This window comes from Liolophura sinensis, chromosome 7 (genome assembly GCF_032854445.1).
Source record: "Liolophura sinensis isolate JHLJ2023 chromosome 7, CUHK_Ljap_v2, whole genome shotgun sequence".
NCBI classification, from domain to species: domain Eukaryota; kingdom Metazoa; phylum Mollusca; class Polyplacophora; order Chitonida; family Chitonidae; genus Liolophura; species Liolophura sinensis.
This window is the reverse complement of record NC_088301.1, coordinates 57,930,279-57,945,583: the sequence shown is the minus strand read 5'-3', so window position 1 is coordinate 57,945,583 and position 15,305 is coordinate 57,930,279. Positions and strand designations below refer to the sequence as shown.

General features: G+C 38.3%; 1 protein-coding gene across 1 annotated transcript; it reads left to right on the top strand.

Annotated features, from left to right (window-relative positions):
- Positions 1 to 595: 595 nt before the first annotated feature.
- Positions 596 to 15,092, top strand: LOC135470031 (optineurin-like). The gene is made up of 12 exons (XM_064748730.1): positions 596 to 736; positions 2,286 to 2,577; positions 2,968 to 3,131; positions 4,411 to 4,569; positions 5,545 to 6,159; positions 6,273 to 6,434; positions 6,793 to 6,908; positions 7,629 to 7,781; positions 9,098 to 9,191; positions 10,046 to 10,207; positions 12,579 to 12,920; positions 13,551 to 15,092. Exons 2-12 carry the CDS (start codon positions 2,289 to 2,291, stop codon positions 13,692 to 13,694), a joined length of 2,400 nt encoding a protein of 799 aa, XP_064604800.1. The 5' UTR covers positions 596 to 736; positions 2,286 to 2,288; the 3' UTR covers positions 13,695 to 15,092.
- Positions 15,093 to 15,305: the final 213 nt, after the last annotated feature.

The following is a 15,305-nucleotide window of genomic DNA, read 5'->3' as shown; positions in this document are numbered from 1 at the left end:
AAGCGATTAAATGCGGTTTGTGTCAATGTTATACTTAGTGAAGGTCTGTGTACCTGAAATTCTCACATCAATTCGTTTCCGACTTTGCAAATGCGGAGATCCTATTTTTATTTTTATGAAAAGTGAGTTAGCGAAATTTGGCGATTACTCGACAAACACTGGTCCAAGATTACCCTATATAACGCATTAATAGGCAGACTAAGTCAATCAACAGGCGAAGAAGGTTTCTTTTATATCGTTTTGCCCCGGCCTAGTGAAGTTGTGATTTTTAATGTAATATGGAAACTAACACTCAATGACACTGTCACTAAGACAGGCTTTGGCTGCCAAGAGCGATACTTCATTAGGCTGTCGATTCCGTGGGTATGCCGTGTTTTTTGGCATGTGTGCTTGTGTGTCTGCTTTCACACTAAAGCCGTTTGTGCTGCAGGACCCTATATTCATCTTTTTTTCCCCCATTTAATGCACGTCATTAACAGAAAATTTTGATAACCATGATCACGTTCATGTGACCTTACTAAACATACCTTTAACACAAAAGAGCTCTAAAGCGCAGAAGATCGATCATTTTTCAACCAATGAGATGCCAGACATATGGGGAATCCCCGAAGAAAGTCCGATGTTTTGACGTGAAGAAGAAGTTTTCATTACAAACCATGTTGGTTAATTTGTTGGGTGTTTAAACTTCCGGCTGGATTTCGCTTGTGTATGCCACTCGAAGAAACATTGTACACAGGTAATACGTTATCTTTATGGTTTGGTCATAACGAACGTCGTAAAATGTAAAAATCGTTTGCAACGATAAATGCACCGTCAGTCGCTACAACACCCACAACCGATTCAGTCGTTAGAAACTCGACAATTTCACTTTCCTTTATGGCACCCATCATCTTTTATGGTGTAAACAAGCAATTGTAAGACATTCTCTCCTTATTACACAAAGTGTATATAGATATCATTCGTTTAGGACAATAAATTGTTTCGGATCGTAGGTTTCGCCTGGGGTTCCTCCCGCCGTCGTATAATTGAAATATTCTTGAGTACGGCGTAAAACACCAGTCAAATAAATAAATAAATAAATTGTTTCAAAATTATGAACTGTGAATGTGATGGAGTGTTATTTTAACTTCCGTGCCAAAGACTTCTTAGTGGAAATATTTCAGTACATAAAAGTGTTCCTTTAAATATTAAATGGTGAAATATTCTGTTAAATGATTGCAGTGATACACCACTCCAAGCTGTCATATCGATAACCATTATTATTACTAAGGGGCTGTCCTTAAAATACCTACTTTTAAGTTGCGAACATTTTGGACCCAAACTCCTCTTCCCCTTACCCTGTTTGCATCTCGTACAAAATGCCTTGAGACCCATACAAAGGATGTTGATGCATACAGGTTTACAAAATATAAAGAGTGCCCATGAGGCAGTGATGCAGTCAACAGTATTTTATCAAGGCTCAGTTACAGGTGCGACTGCACACCTTTGATTGTGCCAACAAGCTAACAACAGGACACGTCATAGCCCTGCAGGGCTTTGATTACGTATACTGTCACAGCCCTGTAGTGATCCATAAGCTTAGCTTGAACACCTTTGTACTTCCCGCACTGTCCTCAGCACACTACTTTTGGCTGCCAAATAATGTGTCTGTCCGAACTCATAGTTGCCCCAGCCGTCGATCCCTGCTGGGTGTCCCCATGTATCATCACTAGTAAATACTGGCAAGCATGAAACTGGTGGAAGCTGGATAAATTCAAACTCCAACCATCATCTTTGACTGCATAAGATTAAACAAGATGTACAAAATATGCTAGTTGCTAGTAGTGTAAATAGTTATCTCCCTTTTAAGGACTGTGAGGAGTATGCATTCAAACATAGCGATTGGAGTTTGAATTTATCCAGCCTACACCAGTTTCATTTTTGTGAGGATTTACTAGGGATGATACATGAGGAGACCCAGCAGGAATCAGTAGCTGGGACGACAATGAGTACAGACAGACACATAATTTAGCTACCAACAGTAGTGTATTGAAGCCAGCAAGGGAACTACAGAGGTGTTTAAGGTAAGCTTGCAGATCAAGACAGGACTGTGAAAGTAAAGTCACAGTCGTACAGAGGTAGACATGTCAATACCTGAAACAGTAAATGATTGTTTGGACAGGTTTGTGGCAGTTTTATGGAGGACTGAAAGCTTCTGTGTGAGGTCTGCGTATATATACTATTCACTGACACATTCATATTCTTTTAAAATACACTAATGCTTTTTGTCCATCTTTTTTCTAAAGCCCATGAAATCACTGAATATGGCAAGTTCAAATGGAGCTGTTGGACATTCCCCGTCATCTGGAAGTCTCAGCAGTAACATTACTAATGGCCAGCCAGCCTCTGATTTTGAGGTCATTAGCCAACCACCAAGCTCAAGCTCATTACAGAATGGCCATGCCGTGGATCTGGGGAATGTCTCTCCCTTAATAGCTGCATCTGTGACCAGTACCCTGCCATCCTTGACAGATATTACGCTAAACCAGGCAGTCCAGAGGATCCAAGAACTCTCAAATGAAAACCAGGAGCTCAGAGGTACTTGTAGTAAACAAAAGCATGTGCCCACTGTAAACCAGGGGCCCTTCACAAACTGTATCCTACACACATATCACATATCACATGCACACTTTACCATTGCTGTTGTTGTTTCTTGTATGTCACCGCTTAGCCTTAGCCTGACAGAGATCTCAATTGAGGTGTTATGGAATGGCACCTTTAAATTCCTGGCTAACACTGTGTCACCATGATAGTTGGGCCCTACAGTATATACTTTATATGATTAGGTTTCACATGGTTGACGGAAATTTGTAAATGAAAAAAGTTTAAGAATTTATTCATGAACTACCCTATACAAGCCAGACACTGTTCATCTGTTGTTTGATTGAATAGATTACCATCGTTCAAGATAACTTTTACATTTTGCAGACTTTTTAAGGAGCAATTCAGAAGTAATGAAGAAACAGTTTCATACTTTAATGGAATATAAGGAGAAAGTCAGAAATGCCAATGCTTACCATCGAGAGAAATTTCAGCAAACGAAGATACTTGTTTTGAGTCTTCGAGATGAAAAAACCAAGTTACAGGAAGAGGTGAGGTTGAAAACTTTCTTTATTAATGTAAGAAAGACTGATGAAGTTAAATATATATCATTATCAGTGGAAGTGGCAGACTTTTCCAAAATCCATGACTTTTAAAATGATACTTTTGTGATTCTTACTTGTTAAATGGAAAATGCAAGGACTGGTGTGATGGATATAACTCTTCAGGGATTTCTGACAGTATTAGGGTAGTCTTGTCAAAGAAAAACTGGCTAAACAACCCATAAAGCCATTTTAAATTCAAATCAAGTCAAGAGGGTGGAAGTGTGTACGTTCAGGTCCTTTAGCTAAGTTGATTGGGAGTTGGAGGAATGCTTGTTGTTTGTGTGAAGTATTATTAAACTGTAGACTCTAATTCTTCAACTTGTTCATTTGCCTTTGCAACCAATATTTTGAAAAATTTTGAGAGAGGTATGGAGTTTAGATAAATAATTTTCACAGTTTTATGATGCATGCATCTTTGGTGACACAAACTAATCATTTTTAGCATTTTTTTCTTTTTGTTTCATAATAATTATATGCATAAATTCTTCAGAAAAAAGTGCTTTAGTGATTGAAAAGTTTGAAGATTACATTTTTATTTTTCATCTTGAATGCCTCTGGCCAACTTGTGTTGTTAAGGGTATATGCTCATTATTGTCATATCAAATACATGTTTTTAACATGTGATTGTGATGAAAACAGCATGTCCAGTAACACTGTGTAGTAATGCAGCAATAACACGTACGAAAATCTATGCATGACAATGGTTTTCACGTGACAAGAACTAAACAGCCTGAACCGTGATATAATTTAGTACAGAATAAACATTGATTGATTGAATGCATAAATGAACAATTCATGAGTTAGATGACATGATGGAACTGCTTTTAACAATGCCAGTGTCATTATAGCTATGTTTTATACTGGGACATATTGCGTCATTCAATAGTACCTCTAGTACAAAAAGAAATCAAATGGGTAAAAATGAGATACAATGAAATTAAATTTTACCTTTCGGCATGTAGATTAACCGGTCTGATTGTTTTAAATCCTGAAATTGCTCTTTTAAAACCCATTCATGTCTGAATTTTACAAGTTGGAAATAATTGCACTGTTGTCATTTTAATTCACTTTTGTCTGTATAATCATTTGATAATTTTGTATCAGAAAACTCGTTGAAGTACAGAAAATGTTGACTTTTTGACACACAAAAAAAAACCTTTACTCTCAATTATATAGAAGGCCTTAGTGTAGATTCTGCCCTCAGCTCCAGTGATACTTTTTCCAGTGTGATGGGCTTCGATCTAAGCTGAGTGATATCGAGCGAAGCAATAACGCTCTTTCGCAGCACAGAAGAATTGGAGACAGTGTTGTCAACGGCCTTCAAAAAGAAGTGGACAGTCTACAGCAGAAGTTGGCCTTTGAGACTGCTGAAAAGGCAGATATGGTGAGCTATATGTTTATCACCAAACAGTTCCATAAAAAGTTTAGAATGCCAATCTGAATTTTATATATGCGTGTTCAAGATTTGACAACTATTAGTCTGTATCTATTTATCAAGTTACTCACAAATAACATGGTTATTCATGAAGGCCCAAAAGGTTTTTTCAGGTGGAAAATTAACTGAATTCAGAGAGTATAAATATCCCTTGTAGACCTTTTCTTGTTGAATCAGTAACACAAAGTGACAGTAAAATGGTACATCACACAATCAGGTTTACAGCCTAAATATTTGGTAAATACATTTTGTGCGGCTTTATGCATGTAGGCCTACATGTATAATTATTGTAATAATGAACATCATAAGACAGGTTTACCAAATATTGTGAAACATCATTTTGTGAGACATCATTTTAAGATGACATCTCACATTAGTGTTCAGAAGTAGCAGGGACTGTTATAATAGTTATATTGGTGACAGGAATTAGATAGTAGAGTGATGCAGATCTGAAAGAAATCCTCTAATTTCTACGAAGATAGGAAAATGAAATGTAATGGCTCATATTAAAGTATGAAAGTACTGAAAGAAAAATGTAAAATAATTGAAAATAAAAAATCCTTTACAAATTCTAATCCAGAAACTGGAGGAGCAAGATGTAATTTTTTTTTTGTTAATGTTGGAGGCATTTATTTATTTATTTATTTTTTTAATTCCTTTTATCTAAAAATCTCTGTGAAAATGCCCTGAATTAAGACAAGAAGTGCTAAAAACATACAATTTAGGGACGTGAAATGGAAATGATTTATGTTCTCTTGAGATGAAAATGTTAAACATGTTTGCAAGTGCTTTGTGTTTTTCATTTTTTTTTCCAGAAATGAGCTGTCAGTTTTATGAATATACTGATACAGATGACTCTGTGAAACTGCCTAATGATGAATCAACAAACAGAATAATATTCACTGTTTTGAATTGGGTTTGCAGATAGTAGTGTCTAAGGATGATGTTCCAGCTAACGATGAGACTGCAAAGCTAATAGAGAATATTGAATTTCTGAACAAGGAGAATAAAGCAATTCGAGAGGAAAATTCTAACTGGATGAAAGATGTTTGTCAGTTAAAATACACAGCAGACCAAATACTCGCTGATTTGGAGAGCACTCAGACACTGAAGTCTGACCGTGACCATGAATGTAAGCAGTTGGGTCAGGAAAACACACGTCTGTCAGCAGAAATACAACACACCCTTAAAGAAGTGTGCGAGCTCCGTGCGAAGAACAACTCCCTTGTGAAACATCTGAAAGAGTTGCAGAGGCAGTTAGGGTCTCAATCAGATGGCAGTTTTGTAAAAGTGGGGTCCCTAAGAGTGTCTCCTCTCCAATCTATGGCATCCGACATTTCAGCTCAAAATCAACTCCAACACACGTCGGCTAGCCAAACGACAGAGTCTTTGTTAGCCAGCAAAGTGGAAGAGGGGGAGGAAGAATGCAAGAGCTTAACCCTAAACAGCAATGCATTAGCCGATATGCTGTCACAGATTCAGGCTGAGAGAGACATGGTGGCACAGCTCCGTGGTGCTTTGGCAGAGAAAGATAACGAGGTAAGTATGCTATCATTTTCTGCTTCACTTCAGTATTTCAATGTCACAAAGAGAGAAATAATTCCCATGAGATATAATAATTTATGGCAGCATACATGCATGTCACGTTACAGATACAGAGGTTAGAAAAGGAACTGTGCTCAAAGGAAGAGGTATTACTGAGCAAAACAACACGGATTGAGAGTTCTGCTGAAGAGGTTACAGCAGAGCAGGCCAAGGTTATCTCAGACATCCAAGCCACAACAGACAAATTGTGTGCGGAAGGGGCAAGGCAGGTGGGTGAAATACGGTTCATACTTTTGTGGGCCAGCAAATGTACACATACAATGGGTTCTATGAAATAACTATTCAAACAGAGTAGCTAAAACTGAATGAAAACCAGAATGGTTGATTGTTTCACTTTTAATGTAAAGCAGGCTTTACTCAGTAATTTTTTTACTGTATTTAAAAAAAAATTGTCTAGGCTCTGTCTGTAAATCTCTCTATCTACAGTATGAACTTGAACTGCAACAGATTTGCATACAAAGTATGTCATGACACCAAAGACACCAAAATTTTGCTTAATACTACATTTCATTTAGCATATGTAGAACTTTTGTTGCTGTTTTTTTTATTGTTGTCTTACTGTTGCAGACAAACTCCAATGAGGACATAATGAAGTCTCAGGTTTTGACACTGATTCATGATTTGCATGAGTCCCAAACAAAGTTAAAAGCTGCAACAGATGCCCTTGATTCAAAAAATAAAAGGTACATTCTTCAGTTGGTGTCGGGGCCTCCATGGCTGAGGAGGTTAGCACGCCAGCATGGCACAATGACCCATGAACCTGCCACCCATGCAGAAGTCCAGCTCATACTGGCTTCCTCTCCGACTGTACATGGAAAGGTCTGCCTGCAACCTGTGGATGGCCGTGGTTTCCGCCAGTTGCCTCCCACCATAATGCTGGCTGCAGTCATATTAGTGAAATATTCTTGAGTACAGCTTTAAAAACTAGTCAAATAAATAAATACATAAATCAGGTGGTGTCACCTTTCAGTGCAAAGAAAACGCTGACATGAAGTGTATGTGATATAACAGACCATTCACTCTATCCAGGTGTATAGTTTGTTTTTTGACATTCAAAACATACAGATTTCTAGAATTCAGAATATTCATACATACATGTATACATGCACCTTTAGAGCTATGAATGCATTTCCAAAATTACAAGTGGAACAAAATGTATGTATTTCAAGCCAAAATCTGTATTTGACACCAGTGATAAAGGTACATACTTGGCACTGACAACCCACAGTATAATTGCATGTTTCTAAAGCATTTTACTCTGTTGGATAAATTGTAGTAAAATAAATTGATCCGTTTACCTGACATGCTTATCATCATTGATTAATGTCTTAGCAGCTTGTCTTTTTAAGTGTCTTTTTAATGATGTAGGTTTGCTGCATGGTTAACACGTCTTGTGCTTGCAGGGTGCTGGATTTAGAAGCACAAAATTCTGCCCTCAGTACGCAGCTTGAGAGACAGAGAAAGCAAGATGACTCGTTTATAGATTCAATGCGACTCAACCTTTCTAATTTGGAGCAGGCTTTAGCTGCAGAGAGAGTGGAACACCAGAACACCAGGTGGGACTTTAATGTAATATATATCAGGGTAAGGGGAAATAATTTGAATAGTTACCTCCCCTCCCTGTAATTTCTTGTCACCGCAGTGCCCATTAGACCTCTTCTCATACATTTCTTGTATTAACTTCTCAGTTTGACTGGTTGCGATCACAGAAATCACAACAGACAAGTGTAGTGTTTGGGCAGCAGGGGTTCGGCAGAAGGGCATCATCATAGAATGTCACTAAAAATGGGAAATACATGAATCATAAAGCTTGATTGGAATCAGGCAGCAGAGCAGCATGGATTTGACAGTAGGATTTGGGCTGCAGGCTTGGGCAGCAGGGGTTGGGTGTTAGGGTTTTGGGCAGCAGAATTTGGGCTGCAGGGCTTGGGCAGCAGGGGTTGGGTGTTAGGATTTGGGCTACAGGGCTTGGGCAGCAGGGTTTGACAGTAGGAGTTGGGCTGCAGGGCTTGGGCAGCAGGGCTTGGGTGTTAGGGTTTTGGGCAGCAGGGCTTGGTCGTTAGGGTTTTGGGCAGCAGGGCTTGGGCAGCCGGGCTTGGGCGTTAGGGTTTTGGGCAGCAGGGCTTGGGCGTTAGGGGTTTGGGCTGGAGGGCTTGGGCAGCAGGGGTTGGGTGTTAGGGTTTTGGGCAGCAGGGCTTGGGCAGCAGGGCTTGGGTGTTAGGGCTTTGGGCAGCAGGGTTGGGCAGCAGGGCTTGGGCATTAGGGGTTTGGGCTGCAGGGCTTGGGCAGCAGGGCTTGGGTGTTAGGGTTTTGGGCAGCAGGGCTTGGGTGTTAGGGTTTTGGGCAGCAGGGCTTGGGCAGGAGGGCTTGGGTGTTAGGGTTTTGGGCAGCAGGGGTTGGGAACCAAGGTTGGAAAGTAGAGGTTTAGGGGTTAGGGTATCATTAATTATTATAGTATGTTACCAGCTATAAAGTACCATAAATTTCGACCATGACCAACTTTCCTATTTTTCCTGAGAGTTCTGTTGATATTAGAAAGGTATAATGAGGTTTGTTGGAGCACAGGATGGTATTTTACGGGAAAAACTGTAAGAGTCAGCACAAAAAATAATACTTCTTTTTACCACTTTTACATGAATCATGAAAATTAATGACGAAAAATGTGTCAAAAAGTCATGTCTGAAAAATGTGTAAGAACAGTATATATTTTAAAGAAATATCATAAAATTACAGGAGTACATGCATTAAAGAAATAGGTAGAATAGATTTAGAACTACAGTGATAAACATGACATGGACATTGATATTCATATATACATGTAAAATCAATTATTAAATGTAAATTACCTATACATCTTATTAATATTCTCCAGAAAGCAATTGGCTGAACTCCGAGGGTCCTTCAATAGTTTGGTCCAAGACTACAGAGATTTGTTGGACACATTTGATAACTACCGATTAGAAAAGGTGAGAAATATAGTAGTTGCATCTATGCGAACTTGCTTGTGTCTTAACATTATCCTTATGTGTTTATTCTGTCCATCCTCATGTGTATAAAACTTGATATAGGTGAGTTCATTCATTTTTCCTCATGTTATTTTTGACTCATCGAGAATTACATACCTATGAGGTACATATCTTATAAGAGTAGTCTCTAGCCTCAGACAATCCTGCCCTTATTGGTAAGCGAGAGAATTTCAGTAAAGATCAATGTCGGGCACCTGGGCAGGTCTCATAGCTTCATTCAAGCTCAGGCAGACTTCATTGTGGCAAAAACCCTGATCAACCTAGTCCAAAATCGCTGTGACACAAGGCTGGCCAAATTTTGTGCTGCTAAGGATGGCCCCAAAGCAATGTCAGAGCAAGCTCCATTTAAAAACCTGATGCAGTTACACTGTACTTGCCATTGTCAGATATGTCGAGGATTACAGCACAATGGGTCGTATTAAGCAATAGCAAAAAATCTCGGAAGGATATGCCTTGAAAATAACTCATCGACGCTGTGATCACAATTAATTGGTAGATGTAAAGTTAAGGAACATGTGTGACAGCTAACTTAAAGGTATGGAAAGGTATTTGATGGATAATTTTGGGCGTTAACACTGTGATAAGCTGCTGTGGCAACTGTAACAAGGGTTTAAATGGAGCACGATCTGGTGTTGGTTTGAAGTCATCCATGGCCGAACAAACTTTTGTGAAACCTAACAGCAGTTCAGTCTCATTCTATGACCTACCTATCACAACATACAAATTTTCTTGACTAGGATGAAAGTCCAGTTAAATATGTAAATAAATGAACTTTGACCTCATGTTATGTACAGGAGAGTGAATCAACAAGACTGCATACCGATGTCAAGCAGGCTGAAGAGATAGGCAAGCTGATGGCACAGTTAATTGGGGCTGAGGAAGCCATTGCATACAGGGACTCTCAAATCAGAGAGTTGAAGATGGAGCTGGAAAAAATCCCTGTGTTAAAAGCCCAGGTAAGGTAGTGGCTATTGAAGTGAAGGAAAGAAAAAACATGAAATAAAGTTTATCGGATGGACAACACAGTATTTCAGTTGTAGGATGGGCTTTAAGAATCATGTCGACTATGTTTAGGAACTCGTCTCAAGATCATTTCCAACTCAACACACAGCTTTTAATGTTTAAATAACTCTTTATTGCCCATGAATAAATGATGGCAAATGATGTTTGCTACAGTAAATATGGAGGTGAAAAAAGGTAATGTTATATCATACTAGGTTGCCACTTTTATTATATAGTATATTAAGCCCACATGACAATTGAAATATTTGAGCGAATTTAATTCATTAAAAAATATCTCTTAAAAAAGAAGATTCTAGAGACAGTATTTAAAGGCCTTTTTCCTTATCAAATTTGACATTCAGCTTCAAGTAATGGATTTTATTTAGTGTAAGAAAAAATTTATTTTAAAGATAAGATGTCAGAAACCTGACTTTATCTAGGCTCACATCTAGCCCTGACATAAGTCAAAATTTGGTAATATTGTTGATATGTTTACATATTCTTTTTAGGCGTGGTACTGTAAGACAAGTATGTAACCCTTTGAAGCATTTTACTGAAGTTAAAGTTATTCACCTAACTAGGCCAATTTCCTAAAGATTTGTTCTAAATGGAAGCTAGATCTTTGTTGGTTAGGACACACAGGACTTTGATAAAACCTTAGTAAAAACGATAATCTGCAAGCAGATGGGGGAAACGTATTCTCTTGTACAATGTTGGTTCTACCACCATATTAACTGGGTGAGAGTTTTAGGGTTCACCATCCACGAATACAAACATTGTCACCAGTTTTAAGTTTGAAACTTGTATAATTCTGACCTCTGTTGTGAAGCAGTTAAATATTCATGCGCACAATCTAAACTTATGAAACAAAGTCTGCTAGGAAGTTATAATTTATGCTTTGTAAATGGTACCGTATCCTATGGTTATAATTGACAGTTCACACATTTGATTGATGTTGGGTCTCACATGAGCAGGCGACATGCCTTATGTGGCGGTCGCCCATTTCTGGACATTGGCTGAATGCCTGGAAATCTGTATACAGTTTTGTAAGCATATAAGCTTGATTAGAAAACACCCCTGAGGAATAATTGTTGGCTATGAAAAAGGTTGTTGGTTAGTATTAAATGTTCACCTAGTATACTGTTGATCATGGCGTCTAACCTCCCAATAGGTATTCTGTTACTGGACAATGTGTATTCACTAGGGATGTCCCCCTTCTCTGCATCTGATTGTCTTTCCTATGTTAGGATGATGTTGTTTGGATGTTGTCGTTGGAAACGCCGGACACCCATAACAGTGCTGAGGCATTCTTATTACAGATGAGGAGAGTCACGAAAGACAACAAAGCCATTTTATGAAGAATAATTCTTTTTGATATTCATTCCGAAGACGTCACGAAATGATAACCCATCTTTGATATGACATAGAGTAATTCAGATTCCTATTACTTGCAGTTAGAACTCAGTATAGTAAATACACGTAAAGTACACATGATAGGTTTTACTTGGAGACCAGCCATTTATGAACAGGAAGACGGTAAAATACACACACGCACACTACAGTCAAAATACTACCACCAGTTTACTGTTCTGCCAGCTACATATATGCACAAGACAGATGGTATAGTGGAAATGAAGAGAATAATACATGCATGTATGACTAGGCTCAGCTGAAGCAAGTTCTTAAGGCATGCAAGATTTAATTCATGCATTTTATGTATGAATTCTATATATGTAAAGTTTGTTTAGTGCCATGAGCCAACAATACAAGTCATTGGCCTACTGCTCATGTGGGCATCATTTGTTCTCCCAGCAGTTGGAGCATCTGTAATTCCAATCACAGATTTGCCGTGGCTGTAACATCCTTTGTTTATGAGTTCTTGTCGCCATGCATTCAGGCCTTTGTTAAGTCACTGCCTCGAGTTAAAAGATAACAGCGGACATTGTTGATTTAATATTGCCCTTATATAAAGGCATTTTGATCTTATGTTATGCCGCACTTAAGATTATTTTACTTTACTATATGATGCTGGCATCATTTTGATGGGGGGAAACGTGGCAGATTGATGAGGAAACCTATGTCACATTAGACAAAATGACAGTTTGGCTATCCACGTTTTTATTTGATAATTTTCATCCCGGTGATGTTTTTTGTAATTGAACAAATCTTATGTAGGCCTATGCATGTAGCATAGGATATGTAGAACTAGTTTAGCCCATGGGGAGGCTTATAAAGCTTTCACGATGAATGTTATCGTTTGACAGTTTTTTAATAAAATCAGTTTTACGGTAATTGTAGCGAGGTCTCTGAACTTTGTTCTTGCAGGCCGATGTGTACAAATCTGATTTTGACGCTGAAAGGAAAGCAAGAGAAAAGCAGCACGAGGAAAAAGAAGTCATTCTGCAGGACATGAACAATCTTCAGACAAGAAACCAACAGCTACTAGATGAACTGGAGTCCCTGTCTCACAATCAGATCGTACAGATGCAGCTGAAGCATGCTCCTGGCACTCTCTGGAATCGTTCAGAACCAAAGCACTCCTACACTATGGTGCCTCCACCGTCAGCCAATCAGCGATCTACCCCACAAAGCAGGTACCCTTACCCCGGACCCCAGGAAGGGGAACAGGGAGCAGGGGCCATGCAGTACCCTCACGATGATGTCTTTGTGAGTAAACAGACGTACTTACATTCTACACTAAAGAAAGATCTGATGGTTATAGCTATAGTTTTGTATTGTAAAAACTTTCTTTTTGTTGAATTCAATATCGAAAGGCCCAATGCATCAGATTTGGAATGGATAAAAACCTGAATTTTTATAACTGCTTAAACTAGAAGGGTCCTCAAAAGACATACCAAACATTGCCCCACTTCAGACAAAACCCTTTCTTCACATTGCATGAAAAGATTAAAGTTAGGACAGTATATTAGAAGTAATGTTCATGGGTTACATAAGTTAGCGCATTTGACCTAAAAATAACCCCAAAAATAAACCCCAAAATATAACTGTTTTTAAATGTTTTTACTTTTCGTGCTAAATCTTGCATTTTTGCAGTAGGTTTTAAACAAACCCATCAGCATCTTGCCAAGATCAATAGAACTCACAGAATCAGGCAGATTTGTAATGTAGTCGGACATGGTCTAAATTTTAGGCCATTTATAGTAATTGGATATGTATATATATATGTGTATATTAACTTTTGTTGATGAACATGCTGATGCTGAAGTTTTGAATGAAATGTACATGTATTTTGATACGTCTGTGATATTGGGTGAACTTCTTGCTGGTCGGCTTCAGGATTATACGCAGATGGATGAAATCTGTGGAGGCCACCACTGCCCGAAGTGTGGTGTACAGTGCCCTGACATTGACTCGCTTCAGCTGCATGTTATCGAGTGCCTGGATAATGACACTACCACAAAGGACACCTTCAGGATGTAGGTCTGTACGAGTATGACAAGTGTGATCAAAGCACAGAGGGTACAGTGCGAGGCTCTCTTACCAACACGGACAATGCAGACTGAGATGTTAGAGCAGCTGAAAGCTTTTAGAATGTCTGAATAGATTCTAACATGCAGTGTTGGGTTTCTCCTTGCCAATTCCAGAAAAATAATTGTTTTGATTTGTTGTATAGTGTACCCATGAGTGCGTTATATGCATATGTTTATATCATAATACATCAACACAATCCGGACTGAGGTGGCTGTTCCATCAAACCCCTCATACATCAGGAGCAATTAACATTGGCAAGATATGGAAAAGGTAAGAAATGTGTAAATAAAAGCAAAAGCAACATGGATGATAGTCCTTAGCTTTTAACCTCATCAGTAAAATAAATCAACCCAACACAAACTTTGAAATGAATTTTTTTTTCCAACATTCTGTCAACAGAGTATCTTTGAGAAAATTGACACGTGTATTCTAGCAATTTTAAATTACCCTGCTGCCTCTGCTGTCGATTGTGTGGCTGTCTGCCTGGTAGCATAAACTGACTAAATGTCATTTATTCACAAGTTTGCCCTCCATATCTTCACTGTTCTTTTCAGAATATATCTCACTTTTCTGATACAGTATATGAGATATGTCAGAATTATGCATCTTCTGTGAAAAAAAGATTAATACATTGGATAACAAACATTTATTAATGTATTACTGGAAAATAATCTGTGATAGATTGCATTGCAAGGACTGTAAGACAAATGGTACATTCTTTGTCATTGTGTTTACTTTCTCCTGGTTTCACTGTAGTTTAACTTTACTTAGTCATCAAGAGATAGCTTTATGGTTACATAGCCAAGAATTTACCAAGATAAATGCTGTGATTGTGTGCTGTAATGTAGTTTATTATGTACAAAACAGGTGTGTTTTATGGTGGTTCAGTTGTAAAAATGGATTTTTATTTATTTGGTTGGTGTTTTACACTGTACCTAATGTTATTTCATAAAAATTAGGCTTTTCAGGATTCTTTATTGATTCATTGAATATATTGGTTGTGTACAGTGTATGTGGGTTAAACAGACACATTTCTGGACTTGCTATAAATCAGAATATAAATCAACGCCAAGAGAACACCCGACCCGGTAAACACAACTGCCGGTAAATCAGAGCCTGAATTGGAATTTTTTAAAGGTTTTGTGGAAGTCGTTCCTGGGATCAGGGTACTTATCAAGAATAGAGGAGGCAACATGTTTTGATGTGCTGAACATAGAACTTTGATAAGTCCAATATTTACATGTATTAACAGACGGTGTAATGTGTTCCTAATTATGTTTCTTTAATACACCAGGTTAAGTATATGGACAAATGAGGTTGAGAAATAAAACAGCTTATGATATCAAATTGTGACACTGTGTTTTTGTGGTTCTTGCGCTTGGCGTCTCTTGATTGTGAAGGTGTTGGTTATAATTGCCACAGACAGATCGGATTTTTCCACCGTTCAGTTATAATTGCCACAGACAGCTTGGATTTTCCCACCCGTTCGGTTATAATTGCAACAGACAGCTTGGATTTTCCCACCCGTTCAGTTATAATTGCAACAGACAGCTTGGATTT